The 18912-nt window shown below is 42.2% G+C and overlaps 2 protein-coding genes across 2 annotated transcripts in view; both read right to left on the bottom strand.

The window, feature by feature from the left end:
• Nucleotides 1-18912, bottom strand: part of LOC103018155 (dystonin) — a 489012-nt gene that overhangs the window by 138847 nt on the left and 331253 nt on the right. Inside the window, 7 exon segments of the mRNA XM_057554087.1 lie at nt 25-174; nt 348-563; nt 704-853; nt 974-6430; nt 7529-7664; nt 8674-8762; nt 10995-11123. Of these exon segments, the coding sequence (XP_057410070.1) occupies nt 25-174; nt 348-563; nt 704-853; nt 974-6430; nt 7529-7664; nt 8674-8762; nt 10995-11123 (6327 nt within the window).
• LOC130708999 (plectin-like) lies at nt 11167-18359 on the bottom strand. The gene is made up of 3 exons (XM_057554088.1): nt 17668-18359; nt 14928-17582; nt 11167-14362 (listed from the first exon to the last, which is right to left on the bottom strand). The coding sequence occupies exons 1-3, from the start codon at nt 17719-17721 to the stop codon at nt 12461-12463; spliced, it is 4611 nt and encodes a 1536-aa protein (XP_057410071.1). The 5' UTR covers nt 17722-18359; the 3' UTR covers nt 11167-12460.

Raw genomic sequence — 18912 nt, 5'->3', positions numbered from 1 at the left:
GGTCTTATTGACTTTGACACTTGCCTTGAGAAACTCCAAGCTTTGCTTTATATGTCCAGTATCTTGAACCATCACCACCTCCACATCCTTCACAGATGTGCTCGTCTCTGATATCCAACGTGAGAACAACTGAAGTTTGTGCAGAAATTCTTCATGGGAAACTGCTAGTTTAGACTAGAAAATAAAATTGCGTGTTCATTTCTGTCTGTCCCCAAATTTCAAATTCCTACAAATAATGATCCTGTGTTAAGAGCTTAACAGTTTATCATCTTATGACTAAATTTTCAAACCCTCAGTTTTCTCCCAAACACTAGTTCTGACTCAACGTGAGATGGTCTGGTACCTACCATCTCGGAGTCGATAGCCAGCATGATGTGGTTCATTCTTTCCGAAGACAAGGCGTGGAGGGAAGAGAAGGCCGTCTGCAGACTCTGAAGGCTTACACTCAGGTCCTCGAGATGTCCCCTGGGGAAGTCACCTGGCAGAGACTTTAAAAACTCCTCTGCCAGCGTCATGTCTTTTCTTAAAATCACACCAATTGGAGCCAATCCCAATTCAAATGTCTGCAAAAAATACACATCCCAGATATACCTAGTGAGAAACACAAATATAACTAATATTCAAAATATAAAAATGCTCTTTTTAATTTTCCAAATTAACATCAGCTGACTACCCTCCATAACCGGCAGCAGACAATTCTTACCTCTAGCTGTTTAAGTTGGTTCTTCAAAGCTTCTAGATTGTTATCCAGAGACTTCTGGTTACCTAAGGGAGGCCTCATATCTTGAAGCAAAGCCAAATACTCGCACATCTTTGATCTGTGCTGTAAACACTGCTGTAGCTCATTGGAAAACTAAACACAAATGTGGACATGTTAATTCAATAGGCTTCATGCAGATTTGTCAAGCAAATAAAATGTATGGGATTATTCCCAAATGCAGCTACTTCCTTATAAAATGTAAAGTCCACTTACTTGTTCCATCAAGCCATCTCCAGAAGCCATGTCTTTTGACCCTGAAATACATTCCAAAAGGTTTGGGGATTCAGCGCATAGCTCCTCCAGCCTCCCGTCTCTTGGCGATGCTGATGCACAGAAAGGAGAGTTTTCTGATCCATTTTCTTTCATATTTTGTAAATTAAGGGAATGGGGGTTTTCTCTCTTGCTGTTAAGATCATCAAGAATGTGTGGCTTTTCATCCATCATCTCAGAAGCTGTAGATGATTTTTGATTCAATTCTCCATCCTGTCCTCCTTTCTCTGAATATCCATCAGCAAGCAGCTTGCAGAAAACATTTTCAAGTTGCAGAGGAAGAACTTCAGATGTCCTACCTCTTTTCTCTAGATCACACTCCATCTGAGTTAATTCTTTCATCAATTGAAATGCTCCTGTAATTTTCTGGCTATACTGATTTTGCTTAAGTATATCGAGGAGCAGCTCAGACTTGAGGTTTGCAGTACAGAGCGGATCCTCTCTGCCCTCTGCTTTTAGTTCTGGCGAGTTATTCATGGGGGAAATGCCATAGTCACTGGTTTTAGAGTTGCCAGACACACCAGATGCTTCATTTACCAATGGTGATGAGTTAACTCTTTTAATTAAGTTTTGAATTGAAATGTTAGTATCTGCACAGGCTGAAGGTTCTCCAAGCTCTTGAGGATTCATATGACCTTCTTTCAATCTACCTTTTAAGATGTCCTTGACATCCTCAATCAAAACCTGAGATAACTCAGGAATCTGAACCTCGTTTTCCTGGACTCCTGGAGATGAGGCTGGTTCTCTTCGTGCCTGTTGCTCAATTACTCCTTTCTCACTGTTAATTTCTAAGGATGAACAGTCAGTGTTTAAAGCGTTACTGGAGTTATTTCTTATTGCATCTGCACAGAGTTCTGACTGCACGAAATCCGTATGTTCCCCAAGGCCTTCCGCATCTCTAAGAGGGAAGACTGAAGGTGTGCTTTCATCTCTTTCTGGTGTGAACTCAGGAATTTCTGATCCTCCTTCTGAGACACTTTCTTTAGTAGGAAGAGCCTTCTGTTGGACCATCTCCTTTGGAGGTAAGTCTTCTTGGGCAAGAGCTGCTTTCTCTTTTGCATTATTAACTCCTAATTGCATGTGCTCATTCCTGGGAGGGGAAGCTACTAGAATACAGCTTGGGGTATCTTCATTTGGTTTCAGCATGTCTTTTGCTTTCACATTTTTAGCACAGTGTTTTAAATAAGTACACAGATCAAGCTCTTTTTCAGGTCCATCGGTGAATGAATCTTTCTCAATCCTTGTATTCCTTTCAGACAAGGTCATGTCTGAAGTCATGTCATCAGTGATCACTTGGGAAACTGAGGAATCGAATATTTCTTCATGATTCTCAAATTGAACGGGACTTTTGCTAACTATTGTTGGCCGATTCTTTGGTTCATCTTTAAGAGCCACTGTTGCTTTTTTAAGGCTTCCTTCCTGATTATGTTCTTCACTGTGTGTGATTTGTGGGAATGGAAACGGACTATTAACTAAATCAAGACACTCCCTTGAACTTTTACTGGGCAAAAGCCTGAGACATTTATTATCTTCTACAGGACCTTCTATAAGCACTTCTCCTTTACCTGCACACATTTTATGAACCAATGTTTCATCTTCTATTAGTATATTGTTTTCGTCAGCTCTCCTTTTAATTAGATCTTTTCCATTGCCTTGAGGATCTTTGTCAGTTACAGAGACTCTGGATGACAAATGGCTTTCCTCCGCAGGTTTTACTATTAAACTGGGCTCAGAACAAATGTCTTTATCAGAAGATGAGTCACCCTGAAGCGTCACATTCTCATAATATGGATTTCCACCTTTCACAGAGTCCATATATTCTGGCCCTTGAATCAACTTAACCCCTGTGTTCTTTAGATCACCCGCTAGTTCAGAAGTTGAACTGACACTAGTATTAGGTAAAACACCAACAGGGCTTAAAGTGTTTTCTGATTCAGTGTCTTTCATGACAGACAGCAACTTATCCTTAAGGACCATCTCATGATTCAACAGATCTTTGCTTTTACGAACAACCTCAGTTGTATATTCTGGAAGGTCACTTCTTTCAGGAACCAAGCTACTTTTACTACTTGATTCTGGCTGCAAAACATTTACACTTTGCTGTTTCTCCAAAGAACTATGATGGTGCTTTTGATCCGGGAGAATCGTTTTATTGCTACTTTGACTCACATGGCTGTTTCCCGGTTTGGATGCAGTGGTGACACACACGGGGACATCCACATCCTCAGCCTCGTCCTGGCACACAGGCTTTCCATCCTCACCTCCTGCTCCTTCTTCTTTGGCATCACCACCACCATCGTCATCATCGTCGCCCTGATCATTACTGTCACACTCAGAGTCCCCGTAACTTTCTTCATTTTGCACAGAATCTAAATGATCAGGATCAGATTTAAATTCTTGTCCAGTTACGTACTCTCCTCTCCCTCTCCAACAGCCAGCATCCTCAGGATTTAATGGCGTCCTGAAGCTCCCTTTTCTTCCTACAATTTCATGGTCAGTCAATGAGTCAGACTCATCACCTTCAAGGTCATCTGTGCTGTCCCTTTCTGATACGATTTCCATCAACCGTCCATTCACCTCATAGGAGGCAAGTGAATTTAAATGGATTCTTTCACCAGCATCGAATTCTGCTTTCTCAGCAACTATGAGAAAATCCTGCAGAGACTGTGCTTCTCCCCTCACACCTAAGCTATCAACCAGTCCCCCTTGGGTCCCCAAAGAATGTTCATCCTCTTTAGAAACATCATAAAAAGCCTCTCCAGGAGGAGCGGCCCAGTCGTCTTCCTCTGGCAGCGTGTCATAGTCCTCGGGCTGCAGACAATCATGGTCACCACCTTCCAGAAGCAGGGAATCATGGTCACCATCTTCAAACAAGGGCATGTCATATAAGTCAGCATCGCTGTCTGTGTCTGTTTCTGTGTTGCTCTGCTGATCATCCAGCAGTGATGTTTCATAGTCACCAGCACTGGCGCTGACAGTTTCTTCAAATGATGGGGTATGAATGTGAGCCATGTTGATGTGATGACCACCACCCCTCAGGGGCATGGCACAGGAGGACCCTTCCACCGTGGACTCAATTTGCTCGTCTTCGGGTTCCTGATGAGAAGCAGCAAGCATTTTTTCATCATTCTGATCTTGTACCTGAGGATTACTATAACCAATACTGAAAGATTTTTGTACAGTGTGTTCTCCCTGTAAACTGATGTTGATAGCTGCAATTCCCAGAAACTGGTCTTGAAATTTTTCTCTTATTCTTTGACCCGATAACATGGTTTGGTCATTGAATGGCAATGTAGAGGCTTCACATTTATTTCCATTGTTCTCTGCAGTGTGTACATCATGAAAACTTCCCTGACCGGTCCTCCGTTTATCATGACTTAACAAGGCACTCAGCCTGGGGGAATAGTCAAAGAGACTTGAATCCCTGCTAATATTATCTTCATTCACCGTTTCATTCAAATCACAGATTCTACTAGTTTTTGATTTTACTATAGGACTTATCAAATCACTTGCAAAGTTTTGAAGGTTTTTAGAATGACTACATTCATCTGCATGTTCCTTTGTTTCTAATTGGCTTTGATTTTCACCGTTTTCAAGTCTGTTTTCAGAGTCTTGTCTGAGCAGGCTAACTTCAGCAAGTCCAGGCTCTGTTAAATGTGATATCAAACTAGGAACACACAGGCTGGATGAATTCTTAACTTTATAATCAGTTGCTAGTCTATCTGCCACGTTTTCTGACTGGCAAAATTCACTCCTGGTAACATTAGTTCCCAGTTCCTGAAACTCTTCATCTATGGCATTTTCAGAGGTTCCTTTACGTTTAGGTTCTCTGCAATGACATTTATCAAAACTACTTGGTGTAGCTGTACTTTCACTCGTTTCTTTACTTGCAGCATTATTCAGAAATACGCCAGGGAGTCTTATGACATCAAGACATTCTTTTACAGGCGTGTTCTCATCAATTTCTGCACCACAGCCTTCCAGGAGCATCCCAACAGCGTCATTCAAGTCTCCATCGTACAGCAAAAGCCTCTGCCCTGTGTTTGCATCCATATAGCTATTTATCATCAAATAAGACAGGAATAATTTTTTAGTGTGTTCTGAGCTCTGAGTCTCCACTGGCTCTTCTCCATCAAAAACATCTTCTTCTTGCCCGTAATCATGGACCACGGATGGTTGGAATTTACAGAAAGAGAGCCATCTTCTGGAATTTTTACAAGCTTCGAAATCTCCCAAATCTGGCATTTTATCGGGCAGTGTTACATTTTTTAAAATCGATGCTGTGTGATTATCTATGATTCCGAGTTGCGCGGCAACGTCCAAACCAATGACTTGAGATGTTTCTGGAATGTAAAGAGCAGCGATTTTCTGTCTGCCGTTCAGGATCTTAGACGCCAATTCATTGGTAATCAATTCCTGCTGCAGGGAAGAAGATGTAGGGAATATCTCCCCAGAGTGAGGCCAGATGAGGCCCACGTAGCCTCGCTGAGCCTCGAGGACCAGAAGGGCACTGCTGGACGTTATCAGATCACACTGGACCGCCTCGTCAACAGTTAAACGCTTGGCGGGGTTGCACTGGATGATTCCGCCTGTTTCCACCTGGTAGGTGAAGATACTGTTGGCAGTGTCTCTGTCCATCACCCCCTCTGCCACGGCTTCTTCTACAGTCAGTCTCTGACCAGACTTGGAATTGATCAGACCTCCTGAAAGCAGCTGAGCACCCAGTAACCTGAACATGGTCTCACGGTCTATGAGGCCTTCGTGAGCTGCCCTTAAAATGCTTAAGTTTCTCCCACATTTTAACGTTATCCTGCCTCCTTCTTGTGGCCTCACAGGCAGAAGCCGCACCCCTGTGTTTTCCTGTAAAATACTTCTTTGCATGATATCTATTAAAGACACCTTCTCAGAGGTGGAGGGGTCGATAAGATCTTTACATAGATTCTGCCGTTCCAGGATTTTAGAAAATAAGGCAGAGGAAACCAGGTGCTGCTGGAAAGCCTTCTGCAGCGTCAGCTGTTCTCCTGTGGCTGGAATAACGAGAGAGCCCGTGGAAAGCAGGATCTCAAGAACTCTGATGGCCATGGGTTCTGAGATCACACCTTCAGCCAGAGCATCCAGCACTGGAACTGTGGTGGACGACACAGCAGAAATAATCTCCTTCGTTTCACTGAGTTCTTGGAGTTGGCTAAGAACCTGCTCATCAATAAGGCCATGATTTTGGGCATCTTTGAGGTCAAAGCATGTTCTTAATTCTGGTGAAACAAGCCCAGAAATCATGAGCTGGGTCTCAAGCAATCGGATCCCCGTGTCATAATCAATGAGGCCTCTTAACACGGCCTGAAAGACAGAAAGGACTTCTCCCGTGCCCTGATCAATGGTGCCTGCGATGACTTTATCCAGCTGAAAGGAAAGCATGAAGTCTCAGTCAGTGACATGAGGGTGGGCAGAGCGTCATGAAACTTAGTTTGCATTTTCTTATAAAAAAGACACTTCGACATAAAAATCCTCTACTTACCAAGACGCAGCAAGGCTGTGAGTGTTAAGCAGCTCAAATGCACAAGTGATCTATGTCAGTGATCTATTCGAGAGCACAGGATGTGATAAAGCTTTGAAAACGACATGCATCTGTGAACTGAAAACTTCATATCGTGTACATTAAGAAGGTTAGTGAGGACACAGGAAACGATGAGGGTGAGGAAACAGGACACACACCTAGAAGGCAAACCATGCTCTCTGCAATCGGGTGAGATTAGTGTCCTGACACAAGAGAGAGTTTCAAACCCCATGCTATTGATGTTTACAGCATACAGACTTCTTCACAGATAGCCAAAACCCATGAGCCAGAAAAATTGTTACATACCCTCAAAATACGACAAATAGTATGTAAAGTACTCCAGGGAGTGAGGGAATTGAATATAAAGATAACTTTTTGAATACTGGATTTTGTGTTGAATATGTGTTGTCAAGTTTTAAAAGTTTAAGGATAGGCCAAATTTTAAGCTATTTCTGTTATATTTTAAGAAGATGCTAGAGCATCCTCGCTAAAACGTATGGCCCAGTATTTCTCAAATAAATCTCATGGATATCTCTGAAAATCAGACAAATCCCCTAATACTCCAATGTCACCTTTAGAGGTGACTCACAGACTATTTTATACCATCATATTTATATAGTAAAATATCTATCATATCTATATAACATGTATCTATATAACAGTAGAGGAATGGCTTTGACAGAGAAGAGTTAGAAAAATGAATGATTCTTTCCTTTTACCATGCAAGGCAGAGATTAAGATGTCACAGAAATCGATGACAGCAAGTGTAAGACTGCATTTAATGAACAACACTGAAATCTCCTAGTACTTAAATAAACCCCACCCATGTTTCTTCCATGTACACAACTCAAGGTCATTTCTTTGTCATTGACATATATCTCTATAATCATGCAGTTAAACTAAGAGTCTTAAAACAGCCTCATGTTCTAAATAAATAACATTACCTTCTCCTCTACCTTTATATCTCCTAAGGTTTGTGATTGTTGTAGTTGTTTCAGAGATTCACTAAAGAATAAATTATAACTTTCTTGGAGAGTTTTCACTTGTTTTTCCAATTCATTTCTTTCTTCGTCTGTCATTCTAAAATAACCAGAAAGTATGAAAAGACGAATATAAGTCTTCAAGTGATAAAGATGACACACTAGCCTCGATGATTTTGTAAAGAATACTTTCCTAAATTAGCATAGGGTCATAAAATATAATATAATTTCATATACAGATTGCTCAGGTCTTAGAATGGTTGTATATGAAAATTAAGGATGGCCCTTATGACCCTAAAAACATCCAGGAATCCTTCTCTTGCCTGAAAAAGGACTAAAGGAAAAGAGTGTAAACTAATATATCAGTACCTCTCTAGCATATACAAATTTCTAAAATAACAACTGCTGTTATCTGACAGAGGGAAAGATCCCATTGTTAGTTCCAACACGGAAAAGGGGCAAGTAAGTTACCATGACTCAAGATGAAACTTGCTCAAGCAGAAGGATGAATAAAGAGGAAATTTATAAGGAAATTAACCCAATTTCCTTATAAATTTAACCTAAGGTACAATATAAAATCATTCTAGAGTAATTCTAAATATGACAGACAAAAAATATTTAAGAAAAGGGTAGATTCCTTCCCTGCCTGAGGCATTAGCTGAAATATATGAAGTGCCTTGTTACAAAAAGTAGGAAGGACCAAACCACGAGAAATTAAGTTGCCACAGTTCTCAGCTAAGAAAATGAAGAACGTATTTACACACATTTTCCAAAAGGTAGGTCTTGGAGAGTAAGTACTACTCAGAATCAAGACTTGGCTTGGAATCTTTATAACTCACTAGCTACAGATCCTAAACTCTCTGAGCCTGTTTTCTCATCAGCAATATATGGGGATAATAAGTACATTTCAGGGTTTTGGTAAAGACCAAGAGTGACGAAAAGTGACAATTAAATAGCTAAGTTTATAGTCTTAGGTTATTATATTACTAAGTAAATTTGTGATTGAGTCCCATTTTTAAACTCTACATTGCAATTTACCATCCTCTACTTTGCTGTTTTGAAGACCACTCCCCTACTTCAAATAAAAGACCTAATGAAAACCAACATACTTGTCTCCGTGTTTAGCCAGAAAGAGCTGCATAGTTTGCAGTGCTTCAGATAATTGTTCCTTCTTGACTGATATTTCCTCACTGGAAATCTGCGAGGTAAAAAAAACACACTCAAGCTCTTCCTTCACAAAGACGAGACAATAGTCATTTTAAAAAACTCCAAGTTTTCATCAAGACCCACATGATGGGAATATTTTCAGGTGATCTGAGTCAATAACCCATCAGTTATTACTGGTTTGCAGGCCTGGATAAGAAGACTGCTTTATTGAGAATGCACGATGAAGGAAAGTCCCGCCCTCTAACCCTAAGGCAATCATTTCCACGAGGAAATAATAGTACCGCATGATATGGTTCTTGCATTTGTCCCGGCCCAACCACGAATAGAGAATGCCTTAATGACACCCCAGGTGGCCAGATGTTCAGCACTGGAACACCGCCATCCTCAAAAAGATACATGAACATGAACAGAAACCTTCCCTTCTTTCCCCCAAGCTCCTGGATACAATGCTCCTTTGGAAAAAAAATTCCTCTCTAGAAGTATTCCTCTCTAGGTCTGCAGGTCAAGATTAAATAATTTCTATTACTAGGACTTCACTTGCAAAAGTCGCCTGTGACAGACAGAGAAATAAAATTGACCTGTTTACTTTCTCCTAATTCCTCTCTGTATCATTTCTGAAGACCTAATATCAGAAAGTAAATGCCATTCTTTTAAGTGAGCAGAAATGAAATGATGGGACAATGAAAAGGTGTATTTTCCCCAGACGTATTCTACTGAGAGTCAACCTAAAGTCTATTTTTCATGGCCATAGGTAATCATGAGGCCACACTGATTTTTTGAAAGACACATTTATTACTGACATCAAATTACCTTAAATTTCCTTCAACAGAGAGACCATCGAGTGTTATTCAAGATTTATGACTGAGGCCATGATCTGCATTGCAGAAGTATCTGTCTACTTTTATGTCTGCTAGGTCTAAAACTAAAACTGGTTGGTAAAATTTTGGAGAATTTAAAACTACAGAATGAGGAAATACCAAGCGTTTATAAACCACGTTCCTGAAAAGAAACTTGTTCTCTCAAGAAATCCTTGCTAAGTTTGTGTCCCTATTTTAGCTCTTTTCCTATTTGACAGGGGGAAAATGAAGAAGATGTTTTAAATAGTCACATAAAATTGTTTTGAAGGTTTTGGGTTTAAAACACTACATGTAATTTTCCTTTCCAACTTATTTCCCCCACGCTCTATAAAATGTAGTTTGCTAGACTATGAGCTAAGCTGGCTTTATTTCAACTGAATGAGAATTCAAGTAAATACTCAGGTCTATAAACCTCTCCTGGGGGAACCTCAAATAAGGTTCACCTGCCTCATACCATAGACGAAATTAGACAAGATGCTGAAGCTCTCTGCTATTGGATTATGTCAAAAATGTCTGTTTCAAGTGATGACAAGTGTGTATGGATGCAGAGCTGGAAGGGAAAGCTAATGATCGCCTCTGTAGTTTCCACAGGTCAGGCAGGACCAGGAGGGCAGTGCAGGAAACATAATCGAGAAAAATACTGCTTACTTAGTGGGAATTTATTTTTTAAAATATAGCAGCAATTCCAGCGTTATCAGTAGCAGCAGCAAAACTGCTTAACTCAGTGCCCTAAGAGCTTCAGGTAGGACAGCCCAAAGGACACCTCGGAGCAGTAACATCTCTCGAAATGCAGCCACTCAACTTATGTCAAGTAGTGGGGTTCAGAACACAGCCTACAGAACCAAAGACTTCATTTAGGGAAGGGAAAGGATCTAGAATTTCCAGTGGATGATGGGAGAACACTTCTTTAGGAAATAGAAAAGACCCAGAAAAGCACAACTAAATTCGATCCTCAAGTGTTAACATCTTGGTCTGCAGTTTGTTGTTCTTGAAACTTTTTGTTTCTATTTTAAGAAAGAGCTTGCAACTCTTTATGACACAGAGTGCATGAATGTACTCAGGGCACAAAACAGAGTGACTCTGCTCTCCTGCAACGCTCATCAAAACGATCAGGAAGCAGATCTCACTGTGAGGAAAAGCAGTCCCACATATTGGTTGACTAACAGTGAGACTAATATTGATGAAGTCCAGGTTTTGGAAGCAGAGACAGCTTCTTCTGCCACATACTGTGATTCTTTGGGCAAGTTACTTAACGTCTCTGATCCTCATTATAATTGCATATAGAAACGGGGGCAACTAAAGAATTGAAGGGTTTTTTTTTAGGTGGACTGTATCAACTCAGTAAATTCTCCCCACTATAATTATTGATATTATCATTATTATTAAACCAGGACCTCGGTGAGTACCTTTTGCTTAAAGAAGGAAGACTTTTCAGCCTTCTCTCCATCTTTCAATGTCTTGCTGATATTTGATACCCATTTTTGTAATTCTTTGGCTTTTTCAACATGCTCTTTCTTTTCTTCTTCCAGTGACTTCTGACAGGTGTGAGTGGTTAAAAAAAAAAAAAAGATATATTCCAGTAAATTACCGAGCCATTAAAGTGATCTCTCCACAGAAAACAAGGATTTAAAAATATTTTTTCATCACACACAGGTTACCGAGACATTTTATTCATTTTTTACCATACTCAACACGTCACGTAGCAGATGTATTTCCAAAATGTTTATGGTAGCAAAGCAAGCTGTGAGAAATAGTCTTGAATGATCAGCCTAACCTCCCAGCTAGTCTATTAATATGACACATTTAAAAACTCAACTTTATTCATGAAGCACTAGAAGAAATCTGACTTGCTGCCTTTGCATTAGCATTACAATCATAATTGTAGTGACACAAAAGTATCAGACAATGGAAAGCTGAAAGAATAAAGTCTACACAAAACAAAAAATACATAGAACGAAGAAAGACCTTCCCTCTCCTCCAACACGTAACCCATTCATAATGCTGCTTTTAATTACAAAGTCGTAACTAGAAATGGGAGATGGTGGTAAAAGATAATATGTAAAGATTACGACATACAGAAAAACTAAAAATGTTCATTTTTCAAGGCAATCTGGAACACTACAGCCTCACGGATGTGAGAACAAGTTTACATTTTCCTCTGTGATTCCACGGTTCTTTTTTAAGTGCTCTTTCAGTGAGTGTAATGAATCATTTAATAAATGGGAACCCTGACGCCAGGCTGGATCCAGGCAGTGATGCAGAGTTCTGAAGAAAGGATGCTGTAAACTCACTGGAGCTCCTCAAGCTTATCCCACATTCCAGGTAAAATACTTTTATTTTAGTTTGGGTAGGAGTCAAAAAACGAATCTCAAAGCTAAATGGAACCATTATGAAGAGCAGTAAATCTTTTGTTATTTTCCATTTTAGAAGTATTCTCTCTAGGGCAGAATGGAGTCTAAAATCCAAGCCTCCTGACTTTTAGTCTAAAGGAGTGATGCAAATTCTTCCAGATCAGGAGACAGCAAACTTTGTTCTGGAAAGGACCAGAGAGCAAATATTTTAGGCTTTGTGAGCCATATGGTTACTGTTAGAACTAGTCAGCTCTGTCCTTGTACCCAAAAGTAGCCAAAGACAATATGTACACAACAATGTGTCTGCATTCCGATAAAGCTTAATCTAAAAAAATTAAAAATTTTTAAAAATTAAAAGTATTCCCTCTTCTGAGCAGTCAGGTGTTTCCAGCCCTCAAGAAATTAACAGTGCGTCGAGCATGTCACACAATTACTAGGCCGTGGATCTCACACCATCAAGCTGTGGACACAGCAGATGAACTACACAGCATCACCCCTGACTCTGGTTCTATAAACAGGTCCTACTGTGAAGAATAGTAGAGGCTGGAAATCCCTGTCATCAAGGGTTCAGATACTTCTAGGAGTTTAAGTCCTGTGTGGAAATCAAAATCAGCTTTTTCTAAGGCTTCTTTATATGTCAACTTTCTTTTCGTTTGAGGACAGAGGATATTTCTGACATAGGACTTTTGATCTTTGAGCTTTGTAGCAATGAAGACATCTATAATCCCTACTTGGAGGGCTTCTTCAATCGACAAGCGGGACTGGGCCTGGGGCTCAATCAGCCCCCCTGTCAAGTACTGAAATTCCAGACAGCGGATTCCCATGTCCTTACTTATGATATTTGCACTCACAGCTTCCACCACTGACATCACTTTGTTACTGATAGGGTGACTGATCCCCGTGACGACTAACTCACACTGCCGCAGCTGCTGTGCAAACCCCTCATCCACCAGGCCTCTGTGCAAGGCCTCGGCCACCCGGTACCTCTTGCCGGTCAGAGGGTCAATGATGCCCCCGGTACTGACTTGGGCTTCAAGGCATCGGAGGGCGGTGATCCGATCAACCAGATTCCGACGTGTGGCCTTCAGCACAGAGATCCTCTCCCCACTGGAAGTCAGCCAGTACCCCGCCACTGGACTGTGCGAGTCCTTCTTGGGGACTAATCTGCTCAGCAAGGAATCAGCGAGTTCTGTGAGTGTGAGGAAGCCTTCCTGATACTTTTTGATGGAGGCTTTGTCAATGGTTCCCTGCTCTATGGCCTCGCTGATACTGAACTGTAATCCTGTCTTAGTATCAGTCAGCATACGACAGGGATGCCCATAGGACTCAAAAAACGTGGCTTCCTTCCACTGATACTGCTGCCCCGACAGCTCAAGGTAGGTACTTTTCTCAATCAGGTTTCTCTGGAAAGCCTCATAGGCAGTCAGTTCTGCTCCTGTCTTAGTATCGACGACAGCAATCCTGTGAGTTTTCGCTACATTGAGATTGGAAATGTTCTTCTCCCCAAATGGAAACAGAAAGCACTGCCCGTCTACATCAAAGACACACATGCGCAGTAACTCTGAGTAATACAGGGTTCGCTTGTTATTGGGATTGGGAAAGGTTCTGGTGTTGCTGGATGGCTCATGTAAAAACTGCAGGATGGCGTTATTTAGCAGCCCCTGCTGCAGGGCAACTTCTGGAGGAACCCGAATGCCCCTCACGGGGTCGATGACGCCCCCACTGGCAATCTGCACCTCCAACATATGTTTGCCCCTTTGCCTGTCAAGCATTCTATTTTCCATGGCTTGAAACACTGACAGTGTCTTAGAAGAACATGGATACCCCAGGGCCGCCTTCTCTGCCTCAAGGAGCCTGATTTTGAATTCGGGGTCAACCACACCTTTAAGGATTGCATCCTCAACAGAACAGGTCTGCCCTGAAAGGGGGTCAATTATGAAACCCGTAGCCGCCTGAGCTTCTAAAAATGCTAAAGTCATCATCTTATCAATGATGAGTTTCTTGGCAGCTGAGGAAAATGAAATCTTCTCTGTTGTGGATTCTAGGTAAAGCCCTGCGATGGAGGTGGCTTTTGTCAAAAACTTGCTCAGAGTTTTCTGAACTTCTTCAACGGTCTTAAGGCCAAGTCGCAGCTGCTCAACTGTTTTCATGTCCAGAAGCTTAACTTCGACCAACTGCCTGGCCGTCACAGTGTGCCGGAGCCCTTGGAATTGAAACTCATCATCCCTGACCGAGCATGCACGACCACCACCAAGGTTCTGAGAGGTCTCTGGTTCTGAGCCCTTCTTAAGAAAATCTCTTTTGGGTCGACCCAGTGCCCTGCACCCTTCAAGCAGCCATTCATCAGCACCGGGCACTGGGCTCTTTTCTTGCTTTAATGCCGTGACTTCTGTGTGCATAGCATACTGCTTGTTCTTAGCTATCTGTAACGGGAATTTATAAGACATTAAAAGTCATCTAAAGAACATTGTCATGTTACCCACTCTTAATCCAAATATAATTCCTAGAATAACAAAGATGAGATCAGAGAAAAACACTTTCAAGCCCAAGAGGGTTCAGGAACAAGAAATATTATTTTGACAGTCTGAAGTTTAAACTTTAGATGACAATTAAGGTATTAAAATGCTATGTCTAAAAAAGACAGGAGATAAAATCTGTCCACAGAACGTGTTAGAAAATAAAGTTAACTGCTTGGTTTTTCTAGTTTTTTTTTTTTTTAGGGTCAAATTTTTCAGAATAGAATCCCATAGATATGACAGGATAGCCAGGATCTCTGTGTTTTTCATCTCAAACACTTAAAAATTGAAGACTGTAGTTTGTAGTAAAGATTCAAGTAAATCACTAGAAAATGATAGCATGATTTTCTGTCGGACTACAAAGAGCCAATCACATTCAACACGGTTAAAAAATGTAGCCTAGCAGAGAAAGGAAATGAGAGTGGAAACTTGACAGAGGGTAGCTGACAAGGGTCCAGAATCCAGGGTATACCTCTAAGGGCGCCAGAAGCGTCACCAGGTCTATTTCACACTTGTCATCTTGACACCTGACAGCGGGTCTGGAATTGTACAGACCTTGATTTCTTAGCTTCTCGATTTCTGACGGTCTTCCAACAGGGTTCATCTCATCAAAAGTTATCTGTAATTCGGTGCTTGTTTGAGAAAAGTATTCAGAGTAACACTGCTCACTTTTCTCTTTCTCAACCGGAGCCCCCGACGGCCCGCCCTGGCCCTCCTTCTGTATCTGTTCAGCACCCCAATGTTGCCATCTTTCCTCCGAAGGCTGTGGTTCCTGAGTCCACCTCTGTAGAGGGGACCCGGCCCCGGAGGGAGAGGAGGAGAAGTCCCCTGGGCGCTGATACTCTTTCACTGCCATCTCAAGATGTGTCTTGAAGGCTGGGTTCTTTTTCTGGATTTCACACTGGAGCACCACTAACTGATGCTCTTGTTCTTTTATCTGCTGATCCATCTTTTGCTTCAGGTTTTCCACCTCCCTTTTCTGGGCGACCAGCTCATCTGTGAGCTTCCGACATTTCTGGTAGTGATATGCCTCCCCATCCTGCCCTCGGTGCATCTGCTCACGATATTGCTGGAGCTGCCTCTCAAGTTCTCGGATATTTGTTTCACAGAGCCTCGCGTTCTCTTGCGCCCTGCAGTTTTCCCGCTGGAGAGACACAAAGTCGAGCTGGATGCCCGAAATATCATGTTCCGTGATAACTTTGGAGTCCATCAATTTTTCCATCTTTTTCCGAAACTCCTCTGCAGAACGTTTGAATTTCTCAGATTCCTCCTGAAACAGAACCATCTTCCTGTGGGTCACCTGCTCCTCTAGGATCTTTAAGTGCAGTTCATCTTGCACCTTTTTCAGTCTGTCGTTCAGATCCTGCACCTGTGCCCACTGCATCTGCACCGTCTGTTCCCCAAGGCGTTTCTCCTCTTTGGATGCACTTAGCTCGGCACTCAGACTTTGCACCTCCTTCTCCGTGTTCTGGATGATGAGGTCCTGCTGGTCACACTTCTGCTTAAATTCACTTACTAAATGTTGACTTTGCGCCAGGTCTTCTTCCAGGCATTTGATTCTCCTCTGGAAATCCTGTTCCGTTTTCGTCTGTTTGTGCAAGTGTTTGTTTGTGGCACAAAGCTGGTCTTTAAAACCATCCGCCTGGATTTTCAGTGCTTCACATCTTTGCTGGATGGCTTGTTTCTCTAAGACCACGTTTGCCGATTCTGCCTGAATTCTCTCCATCATTAACTTGGTTTCGTTATTCTGCCTGGTGAGTTCATCCACTTTGTGCTTTAGTGAGTCTGCAGAGTCATTACTTCTCTCCAATTCCTCTTTAAGCTTTTGGATTTTCTCGTTATTTTCCTTTTCAGCTTGAATATTTTGAAGCAACTGCGCGTGGCTTTTCTCAAATTGTTCTTTCAGGTGATCTGACTTTCTCTGGCAGGATCGTGCTCTTTCGCCAGAGAAGTCCTTGTCATCCTGCAAAGAAGTAACTTGTGAATTTATATGCTGGATGCTCCTCTTGGTGACAGCCTGGGTCCTGGTGATCCTGTCCACCTCCCTCTGCAGCTTCCCTTTCTCCTGCTGCAGAGATTCCAGTTCTAGCTCATAGCTGTGCTTTATCCTCTTAAGGTCATTGGCCTCCTGCCTGACCTCTTCTGCCTTCCCTGTGGTCTGGCTCAGCTGCCTGCCCAGCTCCCGGAGCTGCCGAGAGAACCCCTCCTCTGCCTGGTCCTTCCTTTCCAACTCCAGCTTGAGGCATCTCAGTGCATTGCTGGTTTCACCCAGTTTTTCTTTGAGCACGCGAGCCTTTTCCTCCGATGAAGTTTTCCTGAGCTGCAGGGCGCTGAGTTCATGCTTCAGCTCCCGCCTGTCCTTCTCAGCCTTTCTATTGGCCACTGTCAGCTCATCCACCTGCTGCTTCAGCTCCTCAGCCTGGGTGCTCGTACAAGCTGGCAGCGTGTTTTCTTTGTACGAATACTGCACCTCGGTTATTTTTCTTCTGGCTTCCGATTCAATTTTCTGCTTTTCCTTCAGCTGTTTCTCCGCCACCTGTTTCTGGAACGTGAGGTCTTTCTCCATCTGCTCGACCAGCTTCAGGAGCTCCTCTTCGTGGTCCTTCTTTCTCCTTAGCTCCTCCATCAGCTTATCTTTCTGTTGCTCCACCTCGTGGAGGCTGGAGTCTTTCCTCTTCAGGTGGCTCTCCAGGGCCCTCCTGCTGGCGGTGTGCTCCTCCAGCTGTTTCCGGAAGCCACGCAGGTTCCTCTCCACGGCCTCCCTCTGGGCCTCGGCCTCGGCCGTGAGCCTCCGCACGCGCTCCAGCTCGCGCTGCGCCACCTCCTTCTCCCCCTCAACGGCTTCCAGCTCCCGGCGGTACCTCTGGGCCTCGCTCTCCGCCCGCAGCTTCTGCAGGGCGATGTCCGCTGCATCCCTCTGCTGCTTCCTCAGCTCATTCTCCGCTGCCTCCCTGACCTTTGGAAGCTCCTCCTCAACCCGGGACTTCTGCTTCTCAAGCTCAGCCAGCATCCTCTCCAGCTCTGTTATCTTCCCCGTGAGTTTGCGATTCTCCAGCATCGTCGCCTCCTGCCGCTGGAGCAGATCTGAATACACCCCGTGCTCAGAAGCCTCCTGACACCTTTTCATCTATGAGAGATGTTCAGAAGGGTCAAACCCATTCGACTCCAATCTGTCTTCAAGAATCTGAAGCCATGCTCATGAAAGGACTTACACAGACCAGTGAAACCAAAGGCAGAACAAACACCACCACCAACACCACCACCATCTGCAGAGAAGAAGCTTCAGAAAGTCAGTAGTCGGAGAAGACAAAAAACCCTGCGTGTCAGGTTTTCTAAATCAAGGAATCTTTTTTTTTTTTTTTTTTGGTCTCTTAGTAATACTTATGCTTTTAAAATTAGCTAGCTCAGAATTTTACAGCAAGAAGGAACCTTACAGTAAGACCCTCACCCCAGATGAGGACACTGAGGTCTAGGGAGGTTAAATAATTTTGAAAACACACAATAGGCAAGTGACAAAGTAGGAACCAAAATTCTCACAACAGTCCTCTTTCTGCTCTCACACACAACTCAGTCCTATGGGCTAAGAAGAACATACAATGTATAGGAACTGAATGACATTAGAGAATTTAGTTTTCATTTTCTAGCCCAATGGAAATTTGAAATGATATTTACATTCTCCTGTCTTACGGTGAAAGAAGCAAGATACAGAACTTTGGAACAGAGAGCCAATTGAGGAAATAATACTTAACATAAGGAAGGAGGAAAATTATATAAAAATCTGTAATTTCTACAATCAAATGCCTCACTAATTTATATTTGTCCTACTATGATACTTACAACAGTCAGAATTGCTAATGCAAAGGCACCTATAGTCCCTGGTGGCTTTAGAAAAGATGTGCTTCATATACTCACTGATTTAGTTGTCCTTAATGACATGGCTCATATGAATCCACCTTGACAAGAACCTTCAGATACTCCATAAACATAAAGATATTTGTTAAATATAAATGCTTGTAAAAGTGTACTTAGGGATTCAGCTCCAATTAAGAAAATTTGTTTACTCTACTGATTACAGAATCAATCTCAGCTGGGAGAAATACACTTGACTACAGAACATGATCAGGGCTAGTTTATAATCACAATTTAATTTCTCTTTATTAATACCATAAGGTTATTAGTGTCATATCATCAGCTCAAAATCATCATAGTTAGAAATAATTTAAACAGAAGGAGGGAAATTATTCTAAATAGCAGATTTTATTTTCATTGAAAAGCCCTGGTAAATCTCAAGAATTTAGTTTGTATTATAGACCATGCATCTTATTTTTCTTCCTCTCATTTCTTGATCCCCAATAATTTTGATGAGAATTTTAGATGTTTCCTTTGCTAACCTAAATATGATTTTTAATAAGAATTCATATGAAAACAAATCTCATCACAGTCTGCAATATTTAGTG

The sequence above is a fragment of the Balaenoptera acutorostrata genome, chromosome 10 (assembly GCF_949987535.1).
Source record: "Balaenoptera acutorostrata chromosome 10, mBalAcu1.1, whole genome shotgun sequence".
Classification (NCBI taxonomy): Eukaryota; Metazoa; Chordata; class Mammalia; order Artiodactyla; family Balaenopteridae; genus Balaenoptera; species Balaenoptera acutorostrata.
Note: the sequence above shows the minus strand (reverse complement) of the source record. Positions and strands in the feature narration are given on the sequence as shown.

Bases quoted from the DNA above. Each gene is read 5' to 3' on its own strand.
- LOC130708999 (XM_057554088.1), bottom strand. From the start codon at position 17,721: ATGGTGGTGGTGTTGGTGGTGGTGTTTGTTCTGCCTTTGGTTTCACTG. The intron at 17,583-17,667 runs GTAAGTCCTTTC...CATCTCTCATAG, and splicing joins CTTTGGTTTCACTGGTCTGT to ATGAAAAGGTGTCAGGAGGC. The intron at 14,363-14,927 runs GTATACCCTGGA...TTCCCGTTACAG, and splicing joins CGCTTCTGGCGCCCTTAGAG to ATAGCTAAGAACAAGCAGTA.